We start from the raw sequence: 16,889 nt of genomic DNA, 5'->3' as shown, positions 1-16,889 counted from the left end.
TATATGAGAGACTCATTACATGCAAAGCAAGATAGTTCAAGCAGTGATTTGTCACAATTGTGATTATTATGGCATACAGCTCATGAAAACCCCAAATCCACAATCTCAGAATATTAGAATATTGTGAAAAGGTTCAATATTCGAAGCTCAAAGTGTCCCACTCTAATCAGCTAATTAAGCCCATAACACCTACAAAGAGTTCCTGAGCCTTTAAATGGTCTCTCAATCTGGTTCAGTAGGAATCACAATCATGGGAAAGACTGCTGACCTGACAATTGTGCAGAAAACCATCATTGACACCCACCATAAGGAAAGAAAGCCTCAAAAGGTAATTGCAAAAAAAGTTGGATGTTCCCAAAGTGCTGTATCAAAGCACATTAATAGAAAGTTATGTGGAAGGGAAAACTGGAAGAAAAAAGTGCACAAGCAGCAGGAATGACCTCAGCCTGGGGAGGATTATCAGGAAAAGGCCATTCAAAAGTGTTGGGGGGACTTTCACAAGGACTGGACTGAGGCTGGAGTCAGTGCATCAAGAGCCACCACACACAGACGGATCCTGGACATGGGCTTCAAATGTCGTATTCCTCTTGTCAAGCCACTTCTGAACAACCAACAACTTAAGAGCACCTTACCTTGGCTAAAGAAAAACAGACCTGGTCTGTTACTCAGTGGTCCAAAGTCCTCTTTTCTGATGAGAGCAACTTTTGCATCTCATTTGGAAACCAAGGACCCAGAGTCTGGAGGAAGAATAGAGGCACACACTGCAAGATGCCTGAAGTCCAGTGTGAAGTTTTCACAGTCTGTTTTGATTTGGGGAGCCATGTCATCTGCTGGTGTTGGTCCACTGTGCTTCATTAAGTCCAGGGTCAATGCTGCCATCTATCAGGAGATTTTGGAGCACTTCATGCTTCCTTCCACAGACAAGCTGTATGGGGATGCTGACTTCATTTTCCAGCAGGACTTGGCACCTGCCCACACTGCCAAAAGCACCAAAACCTGGTTCAATGACCGTGGGATTACTGTGCTTGATTGGCCAGCAAACTTGCCTGACCTGCACCCCAGAGAATTTATGCGGCATTGCCAAGAGAAAGATGAGAGACATGAGACCGAACAATGCAGAAGAGCTAAAGGCTGCTATTGAAGCATCCTGGTCTTCCATTACACCTCAGCAGTGCCACAGGCTGATAGCTTCCGTAACATGCCGCATTGAGACAGTAATTGCTGCAAAAGGGGCCCAAACCAAGTACTGAGTGCATGCATATGCATGCTTATACTTTTCAGAGGTCCGATATTGTTCTATGTACAATCCTTGTTTTATTGATTGCATGTAATATTCTAATTTTCTAATATTGTGGATTTGGGGTTTTCATGAGCTGTAAGCCATAATAATCACAATTATGACAAATCACGGCTTGAACTATTTTGTTTTGCATGTAATGAGTCTATCTCATATATTAGTTTCACCTTTTAAGTTGCATTACTGAAATAAATGAACTTTTGCATGATATTCTAATTTTTCGAGTTTCACCTGTATATATGAGGCTCTTAATATTGTTTTTAAAAATCATAAGATTCTGTGTTGAAATAGGCATGGACAAGTACATATATTCAATCCTGAATTCAATATTCCCTGATGTTTACAGTAAATGATATCTTTCAGGTGGAACTTTCTCTTATATGTGCAATGAGTCAAGATTGCAAAATTCGAAAAAATGCTATACTTAAAATTGGTGTTACCATGGAACTAAGAATAAAACTGGCCAATTCTCCCCATAATGGTGCCAAAAATTTCCATAAAATTACAGTTTAATGTGTCTTAAACTTACTGTTCCTATTCACTAATACAGGATAATTAACGTGTCTACAAAAGAAAATTTACTTTGGGAACTGGTTATCCCTATAAACTTTGAATCTGATGTTACTTGATGTTAAATGAACTGTCACTGAGAAAAATGGGCAAATATTGTTACAGGTATTTAATTATACATAAAAGCATCAAATAATTTTAGTACAATCAGATCTGAAATTCAGAATATTTTTTTTCAACTGAAACTTTAACACCATGCAGTAAAGTTCAAATGGTTTATTTTTATTCATACATTATGAAGGTTCCTATAGTTCCAACAATGTATGGTATTAGCATGCAGAGGAAAAATCTAAACATTCAACATAACCCTTTTTTTTTTGCGCACAACCTAAAAAAGCTCATTCCCCCAGTACGAAAGTAACATTAGCACTATTTTCTATTATGCCAGGAAGGATATGCACAAGCAATTAAGAAATAAAAAGCAATTGCTAAAATATTTGTAACAAATATTTATGTACAAAAAAATTCACAAAAGACTAGTTCCCCCTGAAGCAGAGCACATGGCAGTTGACAATGGAACAAATACAACCACTGGCTGGGATTATAATCCACATACTGATCCAAAAGAAGAAAGATACATGTAGTGGAGATTTTTCTGTTTTAACATTTACCAAAAGTTTGGCAACATCTTTTTTAAATTATGCAAATCATGTAAACAAGCGGAACATTTCAAATCGATCTACATGCAAAACTTCATGTCATGCAAGGACACCAAGCACCTGGATTTCTCACAGAGCCCATAATGTGCAGCACTCAATCGAAGGAACAGCTATGGCTGGCTGGGAGGCAATCGATTTTAAGTTTGAACAACCTGCCTTTCCACTGCGGATTATAAAACATTTTAAATAGCAAAAATTGCTAGAGAAAAGGGCGTGCTATCCTAAAAATCTAACAATTTTCTTCTAGCCAATAGTACCATTGCAGAAAAAGAATGATATAAAGTTGTATAACATGCCTTGCTACTTTTATATCACACATATAAAGTTACTGTCAATACAAGTCATGATAAAAACAAATTTAGAAAAAAACTCTCCAACTGAAGATCAGGTTAAAAAAAAAGAAAATGTGAACCTTACCCCTTTTCCTATGGCAGAGGTTAATGTTTCTCCTGTAATAAACCTATATACACATATATAAAATATTACCAGGTTTTATGCAACTTAAATTAGTATATTAAATGCTTTAGAGAAACTATATAGTTGGAAAATATTTTAATGGCATGAGAGGTTTGTAATCTCACTGCACGAGATATCCTAGGAAATGATTCCTAAATTATTTTGTATTAAGATTAGTACTGAAAAACAAGTATGTTTACAACTGTTTTATCTAAATGGCAAGAGCCAATGTTTACTAAGTTTATTTTATGTAATTGTGTTAAGTGAAAAAATGAAATGATCATAAGCATATTTTTGCATATACAACCTAGTTCTTGGCAATTAAGTTTTTTAACATGCCTCGCTATTTTAATACCCATAAATAGTATGTGTACGTACACATACATGCACATACTATTAAATAGTGTACATATATACACAAACTAATCTATATTCCTGTCATACAAAAATGTAAGATAAATTAACAGGAAATGATGCTATTTCAGCCAGTCAATATATAAACATCTGAAACAGTCACAGGAAAAAGTTGACCTAACATCCATTAAAACATTATATTCTTCTAAAGTATATCTGCCTGTACGTGTGTATCTGTGTGACATAAAAGTAAAGATGTATATTTATATGTGTTGTACTATATAATAATCTGCTTGGCACTTTTGTACTCTAATTTTATGCCTAAATCAAGTATATTAAATTAAAGCTTGCCTAACTACTAAATAGAAAGCACAACATATATATATCTATATATAAATACACACACACATATATATATAGATAGATATTTTCTTGTTATAAAAGTTGAGAAAAATAAATTAAAAAGCCAACCCCCTTCCCTTTCTCCACCACACTGATATGCTCTTTCCATTTTGCTGTCCTTCAGACTTTTAAAGTGCTACACTTGCGTTATTGAGAGAATGAAAGTTCAACAACACTTAGTTGGCTTCATGAGGCTCATGTTGGAAAATGTGGTTTCACAGAGAAAAATACTTCCATTTAAATACACAGAGAGCATTGCTGGACGTCTTGAGCAGATCTTCAGAGATGGAGAAGAAAGCAAAAGTGTTGGGTAGTATCATAAAGAGTCACACATCTACCACCATCTTTTTGTGAATATCTAGGCCTCCTACAACCTGAAATATTAATAAAAATACTGTGAGAATTAAAAAGACATGAATAATCAGATTTAAAATATTAATAATAAATGAGTAGCATAAATATTAGATACAATTGATGTAATTGGCCTACAATCCAATTATATAATAGGGAAAAAGGAACTATAGTCCTGGGTTTCTTTCAATTCTTCCTAATCAACCTCATTATTTTGAACTGGGGATGGGTGGGTGTTGAAAAAAATGTTTTAGAATACTTATGCGCATAATCGTTATGAAGCACACACCTTATAATGACACATATAAGTGCACATGCCAAATAAAGGTGACATAGCAGAAACATTCGTTGCTGAATAAACTACTGGATATCTGAAAATACTAACTGCAATGATAGGGAAAAATACACTTACAGCACAGAACTCTTCAAAGGATATTCTTCCATCACCATCTTTATCTGCATTTATTATGGTTTTGTCTACAATTTGCTGCAACTGGGTATCTTTGAGATTGTTCCCAACCATCATTTTCAAAACCTGGAAAAGCTCCCCATTGGAAATATAACCATCTTTGTCCATGTCATAGATGCGAAAGGCAACTATCAAGGGAAAAAATACAGTTCTGAATAAGACTTTTTAAGAGACTGGGAAAGCTGAGGATACGGCTTTTGAATATTTTAACAGAAGCAATTCAATTCAGTTACTAAGAGAACTTGGAAAAAGTTTTCAAAGAGATTTTGCCTTAGTGAATCAGTATAACTCAGGCTTGGAAATTCTTACATTTTTCAAAATTCAATACTTATCATAGCATGAAAGAAATCTTAACTGAAATCTCGGTCATTTTTGCTTTTTTGGTCCTATCAATTATCTGTGACAAACTTGGGTAGAAAAGGGTTTTCTATTTATAACACCTTGTCAAGCCTGTTTTCCCATTCTTTCATACTCAATTCTTCATCCATTCTGACTACTACCTGCGATAGAACTGGCTCAAGGTTGACTCAGCCTTCCATCCTTCTGAGGTGGGTAAAATGAGGAGCCAAATTGTTGGGGGCAAGAGGCTGACTCTGTAAACCGCTTAGAGAGGGTTGTAAGAGAAAACTTTGGTGGGCCACAGAGAAATCTCATCCCCAGAGCACCCCCCACAAAGCAATTAATCCACGCTGCCTAGAAACACAAGGCTGTGCCACCCACATGGCCCACAGCAACCCTCCCCGCCCACTCCTTATCCGATAAACTTGCCTGCTAAATTGCTATTTTTCCTTTTTCCGACCATCATCTGTTCTACCGTGCCCGGCGATTTAGATTAGCTAGGAAGCAGGAAATGGTTGGATTTCTTGCTTTCTAGCTAGTCTTTAGATCTTCGGCTCAGCACAGCCGAACCTCCCTTAGGACTGAAAGTTTGCTTGCAAGCAAATTCAGTGCAGGCTCACGGCAAACAAATTTGAGAGACTGAGCAAGCCGATGGCAGATATAGATCACTGAATGATTCTGTGAGCAACTCAATCTGCCTGCTTTGCCTGATTTAGGGTAGAAGTTGCTCTTTTTTTAAAATAAAAAATTCAATATTTACATGCATGGTGTGTTGTGAGTTAAGAGTTCGCTTGCAAGCAAATTTTTGAGACAGACTGAGCTAGCCAATGGAAGATAGATAGATCTCTGAATGAATCTGATTCTGTGAGCAACTCAATCTGCCTGCTTTGCCTGATTTTGGGTAAAAGTTGGTCTTTTTTTATAAAAAAAAATCAATATTTATATAAATATTTATAGTATTTACATACAAGCCATGCCCAGTCAGTCACATGACCACCAAGCCACACCCACAAATTAGGCCACAGCCACAGAACTGGTTAGTGGTCCCTGGGATCTAAAATTATGAGTTTCTGGTCCCTGAGGTCCAAAAGGTTGGCAACCCCTGCTGTAGAGTGATATATAAGTCTAAGTGCTATTGCTACTGTGATAAAACTACCTTTGCAGATATAATGCCATGTGTGGTCATGTGTGATTCAGCAGCAGTCCCCAACCTTTGTGGCTTGGTGGCCGGGTTGAGGGGTGGGGGGAACCGGGCCATACGTTGCCTGCCACTTGCCTGAATTGAGCTGCGTGGATGCATGCTGGCCCACTGCTCGTGTGTCCCAGTTCCAAATAGGCCACGGCTCAACAGTGGGCCACTTAGGGACCTTAGGAATAGCTTAGGGAATTAGCAGCTTAAATGGGGCGTTGGTACTTACCTGACATGCCCTTTTTCTGTGAGCTGTGCAGAGCATCCATTGTTTGGGATGATGCTTTTGTTGCTCATCTGATAGGCTGGGCTTTCAGAGGACGCTCCTCCTCCTCCACGGGACTCCTCCCTAGCATCCCCAGTTTTGGCAAAGTCGAAGTGATGAAATTTTTCTTCTCCTTCACCCTTTCTAATACTTGGCCACATCCCACCAGACGAATAAGGGTGGGGGTGGATGCTCTTCACAGCTCACAGAGAAAGGGCGTGTCAGGTAAGTACCAATGCCCCTTCTCCAGATGAGCTGTTCAGAGCATCCATTGTTTGGGACATACCAAAGCTTGGGGTGTCCTATGGGAGGGATTCCGTCTGGTTCGGATTCCCCTTTTTCTTGGTCCCTATGGACCCTTTGTAACACTCTCCTGTCAAAGGCAGCCTCCGTAGAGGAGAAGACATCATTCTAATAGTTTCTAAATAAAAGGCGATGGTGAGGCCCATGTTGTCGCCTTGTAAATTTCCTCTATTGGCACTTGTGGCCCATGTTGTCAACATCGCAGCGCTCCAGGTCGAATGAGCAGTGATGCCCCTGGGTACAGGAAGAGACTGTGTCTCATAGGACTTGAGAATTGTGCTCTCAGCCACTTACTGGTCATTGAGGAAGAAGTCTTGCACCCAATGGTGGGTGGTTGAAAAGAAATCAAGAGAACCTTCATTTCCTAACACACATCGTATGGTTGAAATATATGCAGAAAGCTCGCCTTGCATCTAGATTGTGGCATTGTTGTGCCAGATTTTATGTCGGTTTCAGACAAACGTATGGGAGTATCAATTCCTATGGTCTGTGGAAACCCAAAATTATCTATGGGTGAAAGATGGATCTGGACTAAGGACCACTTTGTCTGTGTGAAAAATGCAGAGCTCCTGTCTAACTGACAAGACTACTAGATCCAAGATGTAACTGGCCGATGTAATGGCAACCAAGAGAATCACCTTGTACATTAGGAATGGAGACTCATGGTCTACATGGGCTCAAAGGGAGTTTTCTTGCGAGCGGTAAGGACCTTGTTGAGGTCCCATGTGTGATATCAATGCACTACAGGAGGCGATAAGATTGTAGCCCCGCACAAGAAACTTGCATATGCATGGGTGATGAGAAATGGACTGCAAGTCTCTCTTAGTGATGACCGATGCTAAGGCCTCCCCTTTGCCTGTTTATATGAACAAGATAATAATGAAATGTCATTTAAATAACACTGTCGTCTAACAGGTGTTCCCCTAAGATGGACAGCCAGAGCCATCAGAACCTTCGTAAGAACCTTGGGCAGATGATGACCCAAAGGACAGTGCAACGTATTCAAAACGCTGAGTATTATAACAAAAACTAAGAGGTTTGCTATGTGAGGATCTAATTGGAATGTGGGGATGGGCCTCCATTAAGTCAATGGAATGTAGAAAGTCGCCCCTTCTGAAGCTCAGAAGTATGGAGTTCAGTATACTCATCTTAAGCCTCCTATAAACTAGGGACCGATTAGGTCATTTTAAAACTATAATTGCCCCTTCTGATCCGATGCCACAGGTCGGTTGCCTGGATCTCCAATAAATGAACAATAGCTGTCTCCATCATGCTCCCTTTAACAGGATCCCCAGAGAGAAGGCAAGTAATGCAAAGGTTCCAGGGAGAAGATGGAAATTCTACAGCCAGGCCTGATCTTCTGATATCTCTAACCCAGGAAACAGAGGTAGAAGCATCCCATCTGTCCGTGAAAGGCTTGAGCCTTCCACCAATAGGGGCACAGCCGTGGGACCTATGTTTTGCCTCGGAGACCTCTATTTCATGTTCCTCAAGAGATTCTTTTGGTCTGCCCTCCACTTCAGTATCTATCTCCAGATCGGAAACTATCCGACTGTTGGTGATTCATGCGTCCAGACGGTCCCTGGAGTCTGGAGAGAAAAAGTCCCTGGTAGAGGAAACGAAGGAACCCTCCAAAAAGCTGGGAAGGACTATTTTGGGGTCTATGAAAAGAGAGGAACTTATTTTCTGCTTCTAGTCTCTATCAGAGATAGGTCATGGGCACCACCAACCAAATTATCTCCCTATATTGGGGAGAAAGCAAGCTTCCATTAGTTGTGTGATATCTGCCTGTCAATGTCTGAGCCATAGCAGAAGGCGAGGAGAAACCTGAGATGCCCTAGCTTGAGCAGATAATTTAATAGAGTTTTGCGGCATCCTTGTGCGCCCTGATATTGGAATTTGAGATAATCTCCCTCAGATGACGGAGCTACCTGAGAAACGATCTAGTAAAAAAGGGGGGGATGTGGCCGACTCCACTCTTATGGCCCCCACATCAGATCGACATGCCCTACATGGAGACAACTCGACCCTGTATATCCTTTAACTTGAGAGCCTCTTCTGCTTCCATTGGAATTGCAGAAGAGGATGATAATTGCCATTATTGTTTTATCTAGTATCATGATGAGAAATTTAGCAGAATCAGAAAACCAAATTAAAAATTTTCTATCATATCCTGTAAGAGGGGTATACGCCACTGAAGAGACCCCTTGTTTCTGGACAAGGTCCAAGAACCTCTGTGGGACAGTTATGACTTCCTCTTACATTATTGATTGGGAGAAGATTAAATCGTCTGACCCCCCTTACAGTAGCGATTGTTGGGCCGGGGGGAATGGAATATCAAGGCAGGCAGTAGTTTTTTGTTTTTTGAAGCAACAGAGACTTGAAAAAAGTCTGAGGGCAAAGCAGACCTGAAGGTTGGTGGTCTGGCTTAATGCCTTCAATATCTGACATGCCCCCTTTTTTTAGGGGATACACCTCTGACAGATTTTGGTCACTGTCTTGAGTAGACTCTTCCTCAACCTGTTCCATCTCGTCTCTAGTTCTCCCTCATCCTGTGCATCCTGTGAATGTGTAACTGGATTACATAATACTCCCCTGAAGGAGGTACCTGCTGGTAATGAAGGTCCGTTCTGCATAGTAACTAAATCGAGTGAGAATCGAGGTCAGATTGTGGAGGCTGCCTAGCCATCAATTTCTACTGTACCCCAGCTGCAATGCCTCTTCAAGACTACATATCCCTCCAGGCCTTCAATTTGTCAGGGATATCCTCTGGGAGGAGGAATTCTGGCATGGTCCCACAACTGTTTGTCAGGCAAGTAGCGTTGCTGAAGGCCTGGGTTGAACCGGTCCCTCTGAGGCTCTCCTGGATGGCGTTGAGAGATCCAGGGATGGAGGCAAGGTGAAATATGGAACACTTCAGAAATTTGCATGTCATCCTTGTGCAGGGACCATGCTAATCTTCTCTGTATCATTCCAATTTTAGTATATGTGCTGCCGAAGCAAGCACTCTGGAACTGGGACCAGCCTGGCTGGGGGACTAAGACTTCTGTTCAACCTCCCTCATGCATTTTTTTAAAAATATGCTTATCTAACGCATTTTGGCATCTCTTGGCATTCTTTGTTGCCTTAGAGGTCTCTCCAGGACATTTTGACCTACTTTGAGTTGGTTTATTGTCCACTGGGGGGGATTTCTGGTTGCCCTTGAAGATTCTGACCTAAAGCCCACGAGGTGAGATATCTATATCTATATATCTATATGTGTATGCAATATTAATGGACCATCGACTGGTCCAGAGGCCTGATGTATACAGAGGCAGGGAATCCTCTTGATATTTGTTCCCCTCATTTTTTTGGTAAATTCAATTTGTTATTATGTTATTATTCATAATAATATTGATATCATTAATATTATGATTATTGATAATATTTTTGTTATATCTGTGTACAGCTACTAACAAATTGTTGTGCTGTTACCAAACTCATAATTAGATGACTGAATATGGAATCAAATTGTGAAGCCAAATAGAGAACACCTTTCAGGACCTGTCTTGCAATTGGGTGATCCTGCAGTCACTGGCCCTCAACAGCTTCCTGCCCAGGCAGACACAGGCCTTGGCTCTCGCTGTTACTGTGCTGCTATATTCTGTGAGGGCTGACAACTTAAAAAGGAAGCCCGATAGTCAACCTCAGAAAGAGGTCCGCAATCGGCATAAGTGTCCCCTGGACTCTCACAGAGAGATCCTTGTGAGGGGAAGTGGCCTCTCAACAGATAATGCCATGGAATTCTTATAAACAAAATGATGCTGGCATTGTTTTAGTCGTCAAGATGTAGCATCAACCATCACCTCTTATTGTGAGCCAATGCGAATCTGACTAGAATTTGAGCAGGAGAACTCTTAGTCCTCTGGCTCCACCTGATCAATAGGCCTTGCTTCTTCTATATACCTTGCGGGAGTATATCTGAAACTACAGAATCTCCTGTGGAGAGATACCTGAGGGTAAGGATGCTCTGTCCTGCTTAGTGACTGGAGTTATAGGGAATTCCAATCGGAAGGAGCACTCTGTTGTTGGCCAGAGCAGTACACAAACACACACACATTAGGGTGATTCCCCCCACCCCCGGGTTCCAAGAAGGAGACCCCTGCTTGGGGAAAGAAAAGCCTCTCACAGTTCCAGAAATAAAATGCAGATCACTACCACATGGTTAGTGAGTCTGCATGGGCGCCAGCCGTTATCTCTTTAGGCACGTAATGAGTTAAATCGGCTCAGCAGCACTTCCACGCCTTGTGGGGAGTCGATACTGCAGTTTCCCCTTGAATAAAAAGGCACGGTGGGGCAGATGGGCGCTGATGCCCCCACCCCAGATGGTGTTCCCAGGGGAGAGAAAGAAGCCTCGGGCCCTTTTAAAATGGAGCTTCTCCCATCGGGCGCGGGTGGCACTATCATAGCAGCTTGGCTTGAAAAGATCGTAATGGTACGGGCTAAGAAATGTGAGTTGTTATCCGTGCGGCTGAGGCATTATCGCCTCTGATCGTCCTGGGGGCGAGAGATCATTATCTGAAGCTACGGTGAGCTCCCTCGGCTGGAGTTATATGCCGTAGGGAGCTGTTTGACTCACTGAAACTAAAAACCTTAAAAGATTTGTTTAGAGTTTAAAAGCAAACTTTTTTGTTTCTCCTTTTGAAGCCTTTGCTATTCTGGCCAAGGGAAAGGAAATTAAGCTGCCTATACCCACGAAAGCTGAGCAAAAACTAGGGACGCTAGGGAGGAGTGTCCTCTCAATTAAAGCCCAGCCTATCAGACGAGCAACAGAAGCGTCATCCCAAACAATGGATGCTCTGAACAGCTCATCTGGAGAAATTCCTAGATATTTCTTAACATAGTAGAAATCTGCAAGTGAAGTCATTAATTAAATAAGATTGTTCGTGTGTTCCAAACAACACTTTGTATGTTCCAAAACTGAAGTATGATTTTGAATATCACAACAGAGGATGTTTTGAAATTTCAGTCAGAATAACAGATGGAAGGGATCTTTGAGATCTTCCAGTCTAACCTCTGCACAAGCAGGAGATCCTACACCATTCTGAACAAATAGCTATCCAATCTCTTCTTAAAAACTTCCAGTGATGGAGCCCCACAACTTCTGGAGGCATCCTGTTCCACTAGTTATTTGCTCTCACTGTCAAGAAATTTCTTCTTAATTCTAAGTTGCTAAAACTAAACCAATAATAGTTAGTAATCTCATTTAATCTTCTAAGGACTTGTTATGGAAAGTCTGATATCACTATACAAATAACCAACAGCTACCTTATTTTATATTTTATTTTATATAAATCCCTCCTTCCATGGGATGTATATAAATTATGATGTAATTTGCACAATCTAAACCATACTTTGTATATCTTGTCAAATTCTCATTGCTAAAACTCAGCAAGAATAGTTACATCGATGGAACTGTATAATTTCCTCCTATATGTTATTGCTAAGGAAGAAGCTAAAAAAAATTCTATGCACTATTTCTTAGCAAATATCTCACTGTTCAAAGTACCAAAAGGAAAAAAGAGGGATGGAGAAGTACTAGCATAGCTATTTTTATGTAAAAGCTGTTTACTTCACCTCAGAAATATAAAAATCATGTTGATGCATCTTCCAATTGTTATCTAACCCAAGCTATATTAAAATTTATAATGGCTTATAAAATAAGTGAGGGAAGAACAGAAAAAACAATTTTCTAATAGAGCTTGTAGTTAACAAAATATAATATACTTACACCTCAACTTCTGCTCCTTGTCACCTTTGACACTGAACTGGGAGACTCCTTCTATAAATTCTACAGAATACAGGTATACAGAGAAGTTAAAAAATATTGTATACTTCCCAAACTTTGGAAAATATCCTCAAATTTTCTTCCATAGCAATCTTAAAAGTAGTAAGTTTGATTTATTGTTTTTATGACCCTGAGCTAGGTATTATGTACTTACATTTTCATATTTGACATGTTCTTGTGATGCTCAGAAGACACATGAAAATGCAGCTTTTAAAGATAATTGTTGACTTACAACCATTCTTTCAGCAACTCTATGATGGTAGTGGACCAAGAGACTTATGACCCATGTGCAAAAAGTTACAATCATTGTACATCAACCACCGATTATCATGCAACAATTCAGATCCTTTGCAGCCCGCCTCCACTTTCAACCATAGGGATACTGAAGCTCTCTTCACCTGCCTATTTCATTGCTCACTTGGCCCAGAAGGCAAACAAGGCTACTATGACCTGAAAAGATTCACTGCCCACCCGGTTTGTCAGCTCAAGCAAAGCCTTCCTGAGTCAGGGCAGCTTTGTTTTTGCTGACAGGCTGGAAGGAGATGAGGCTTTCCAGGACTAGGCAGCTTTGCTTGGGTTGATGGCTGGGTGAGCAGCTGAGGCTTCCATGGGCAACTCTGGCGTTTACATGGGATTTCATCTGCTTAACAACTGAAAAATCATTTAATAGTCATAACCAGGTATACCAGGATTGCAGGCATGTGATGTCTTGCTAAATGATTACTTCAGTAATCAGTAACCAAGATTCTGATCACAATTGAAGTTATAAGTTGAAAACTAACCTATTTAATTGTTAAAAGTGTCATATAGTTGGATGTAGGTGCAATTATTGTTTTTGGTGTTGTTTCTCCCTGTAAGTGTTAAGGGGTCTTAAAACAATGCAACAGAATGCTTTACTTTTCATCTTCCTATGTCTCTCCAGAATTCAAGAGTCAAGGGACTCTGTGGAGTCAGCAATGGTTGAAAGGGAATGAATACAAAAACATAATCTCCTTGCATTTTAACCATATCAAACATCCAACTGGCTATTGGCTATCATTTACATTTTAAACGCAAGTATCTAAAGCCAACCAAAACCAGCTATGGGACATATAAAATAACGGTCTAATTACTGACAGAAGAAATCTTTGAATTAGGACCTAAACAGTGCCATTCTGAAAAACCACTATAATTAGGCAGAAAGATGAAAATATGAAATGGAAAGTCAGGACACTTTATGATCTGTATTAAAGAACTGCAGTCTGCTCAAAAATTATGTCAGTTGATCAGAATAGAGATACTCCTTTTTTTAAGCAACTGCTTTGCTTTCACAGTTATCACAGTGATGAAAAAGTAACTTTATGACCAACCCTCAAATTAATGACCTACGCAGGGCTGTAAAGCAAAAGAAAGCTGAAGTAAGATCATAAGCAGTTGCAGTTTCTCTTAGCAACTCCTTTACTTAATGAATTTGTTGCCAGTCCCAGTTGCGGTCACTAAATGAGGACTACTTGTTGTAACAAGTTTGATGCTCCAAGGTCCAATGGTTAATCCTAGATGATAGTGAAAACTGGTGGCAGTTTTACCTCAAAGGAGGCAGGGAGATTCCTGATTTGGGCAATCTTGGTGTGTGCAAGCTTGCTTGAGAACTAAGTTTCAGAAAATGCCTTCATAAATCTATCTAAAATGAAACTCCAAGCATAAAGGAAGACCTAAAGTAGACTGAATAATCCTCATCAGAAAAAGGAGCAACAATCCAGCAGAGATGGAAAAGAGTGGCATGCCTTAGGAACTGTAATTGTTGGAAATATTATTGGGAAGGCCTAAATCCTTATTCATTTTGGCTGGACCAAACCTGAGTGGGGAAGAATTTTTCAGTCTAAATGAAGGTTGACATCATTTATGCCCCAATTCTTCCAGTGCCAACAGTGTGATTGAGATTTTGGGATTTTCTGGTGAAAACAGAAAGTTCCAACAGGCTCAAGGTTCCCATGCAACTTGTAGGAGATGAGTTCTTGAAAAAGTCGAAGAGATTTGCAGGTTTGGAATCTGCCATTCTAAAATATTGCCTCCAAAGAGGGGCCTGGCAAATGGGATGAATCATTGTGATGAGCTGGTTATGTTCAACAACTTCTGCAAAAAATTATTTGTTCTTTACTACCTTTTACCACTTTGAGTGTCAAGGGAGAGTTCTGGCTCTTGCTCTTCTGGTGGCCTCAATCATTGTTAACTGATGTTGTTGTAGTATGTCTTTGATATTGTTTCTTCCTATGTTTTTTGACCTACTCCTCTTTTTGTATATGCTTTGTAAAGTATGGAAGCCACAACAAAAATTTATGGCATCTTTCTTTCAGGAGCTCAAGATGGCATATATAGCATTTCATCCAATTTCTCCCAACAATACTGTGAGGCCAATTGGGTTGAATACATATAATCTTCAACTTACAACCATAATTGGCATCAGAACTTCCATCATTAAGTGATACAGTTTTTAAATGAGTTGTGCCCTGTGAGGGTTCTTGGTGTTCCAAAGACTAGACACTCGAGTGTAGCAAATGTCATGTTCATTAAGTGACTCACATGGTTTTAAACAAATCCAGCTTCTCCCATTGACTTTACCAGTCAGAAGTCCACTGAGAAATTGTAAATGGCTATCACATAAACCCCCCAAGCTGAAACTGTTGTAAATATATGCTGGCTGCCAAGTATCTGAATTTTGAGCAAGTGACTGTAGGACACAAGGATTGTTGTAAGTCACTTTCTTTTGTGCCCTCATAACTGAACTATTTTTAAACAAATAGTCATTGAGGATTATCTGTATAAATATTCTAACTGATACAAGGAACTTCCATAATAGGGATGGAATAAAATTTGTGTCCCTCTAACCCAATTACAACATTTTAACTTTCACATCACATTAGGGCTATATGGAGATGCACCTAAAACCAAGCCTGGAATTTCTGGGCTGCAAATAAGCTCTGTGTAAGTACATATATTGGAATCAGAGACCTGATAAAAAGTATTGAATGTGGAGGCTTAAAATCCTGTTTCTTTAGGATGACAGATTATTTAAATATGCTCCTAAACTATTATTTTAAAAAATACAGCCTGGAGACTTTTATTTTACTTTTTGATACATTTTAATTTTTCAAATTCTGAAGTATTATGACTATATCCAAGATCATTTCTTTTCACACTAACCCAACACAGCATTAAGACTTTGTATGGCTTTTTTTGTAATCTCTGTGCCATCTGAAATGATATCAGGGATAAGTAGGGTTTTCAGCTGTGGCACAACTGTCCAAGAGACTAATTTCTAGATGGGTTAACCTATGGTGATTAGAACTTTTAAAAATTGAATCAAATGCGGTGTTTCCACTGAAGGAATTGCAGGACAAACCATTTTTTCCTTTCTCCAAACAGATTTTTAATTACCAAATTGTTAAATGCTTTTCAATATTTCAGAGAAACTATTTATTAAGCATTATGAATCTTTCCTAGCTCATTATACAAAACATTTCTTAACTGGAAAGCTACATTATGACATAAAACATGAATAATTGAAGCTTATAACTAATTTAGAAAAACTAAAAAAATTCTGCATCTTATTACATTAGGTAAAAGCTGACAGTTTGAATATGTATGTTTAACAAATTAAACTTTTCTTACCTTTGAAGTCTACTTCTCCATTTCCATCAGTATCAAATATATCTATTACTCGTTGTACCAAGGGATTCTGTTGTAACTCAGGCAAAGACATAAATTCTTCCACACTTAAAGAACCAGAGTTATCTAAATCAAGCTTCTTAAATCTCTTCCCCAATCGTTTAATCTCATCTGCATCAACTGGCAAAGGGGGATGGGGAAGACAGAAAAATATGAAATCCCAAATGGAATATATAATAGTTCTTTCTTCTGATACGATTTCTTGTTCAGATCCAAAAACAATGACTATTTTAGAATGTATATATCCCCCTGCTCTTATACATAAACAGCTTTTAAATGTAATAAATTAAAATAGATTACCTTTTACAGGACGGGCCATTGCACATTTTACTTTACAGCTCTATATAACCTAATATACACTGACTCAAGTGTTCAGAGGACTAACAGTGCTTAGTTAACTTCAGCCTTATGTTTACAAGCATCTGTCAGATACAAATCTCCTTTTAATTATCTAACCACGTCAGTTATCTTTTAAATAGGAGGTAATGAGATGAGGTCAGCTGCAATGCCTGCAAAAATGAGTTTATTTAAATCTTTAGTTTTAACTCCTCATGAAACTGAACTGGTGTTGATCAAATATTAAATTTATAACAGTATAAAGAAATTATCAAAGGAAATAATTAAATATGCTATGTAAATTTTAGTCAATTCTTGATGTGATGGAGCACTTTCAGAAGGTTGCATGTATGTGTCATAAGTTGAA

General features: G+C 39.2%; 1 protein-coding gene and 1 non-coding gene across 3 annotated transcripts in view; both read right to left on the bottom strand.

Annotated features, from left to right (window-relative positions):
• Nucleotides 1–2,068: 2,068 nt before the first annotated feature.
• Nucleotides 2,069–16,889, bottom strand: part of PPP3R1 (protein phosphatase 3 regulatory subunit B, alpha) — a 59,499-nt gene continuing 44,678 nt past the window's right edge. The window contains exons 1-5 of one of the 2 annotated variants that reach the window (XM_087919287.1): nucleotides 16,487–16,695; nucleotides 16,130–16,306; nucleotides 12,425–12,484; nucleotides 4,502–4,686; nucleotides 2,069–4,112 (exon numbers count right to left, since the gene is read on the bottom strand). In XM_087919287.1, coding sequence (XP_087775413.1) covers nucleotides 4,065–4,112; nucleotides 4,502–4,686; nucleotides 12,425–12,484; nucleotides 16,130–16,306; nucleotides 16,487–16,505 — 489 coding nt within the window. In that variant the 5' untranslated portion in view covers nucleotides 16,506–16,695 and the 3' untranslated portion in view covers nucleotides 2,069–4,064. Of the gene's footprint in view, nucleotides 4,113–4,501; nucleotides 4,687–12,424; nucleotides 12,485–16,129; nucleotides 16,307–16,486; nucleotides 16,696–16,889 lie in introns of those variants that run through there. The other variant, XM_026712830.2, reaches the window with a different exon arrangement.
• Nucleotides 9,555–9,661, bottom strand: LOC113444255 (U6 spliceosomal RNA). The gene has a single exon (XR_003375208.1). It is a non-coding gene; the product is annotated as a U6 spliceosomal RNA (small nuclear RNA).

Source organism: Pseudonaja textilis, chromosome 1 (assembly GCF_049901715.1).
Source record: "Pseudonaja textilis isolate UNSWEBS1 chromosome 1, rPseTex1.2, whole genome shotgun sequence".
Lineage (NCBI taxonomy): Eukaryota > Metazoa > Chordata > Lepidosauria > Squamata > Elapidae > Pseudonaja > Pseudonaja textilis.
The sequence above is the reverse complement of the archived record's forward strand: the minus strand, read 5'-3'. Positions and strand labels throughout refer to the sequence as shown.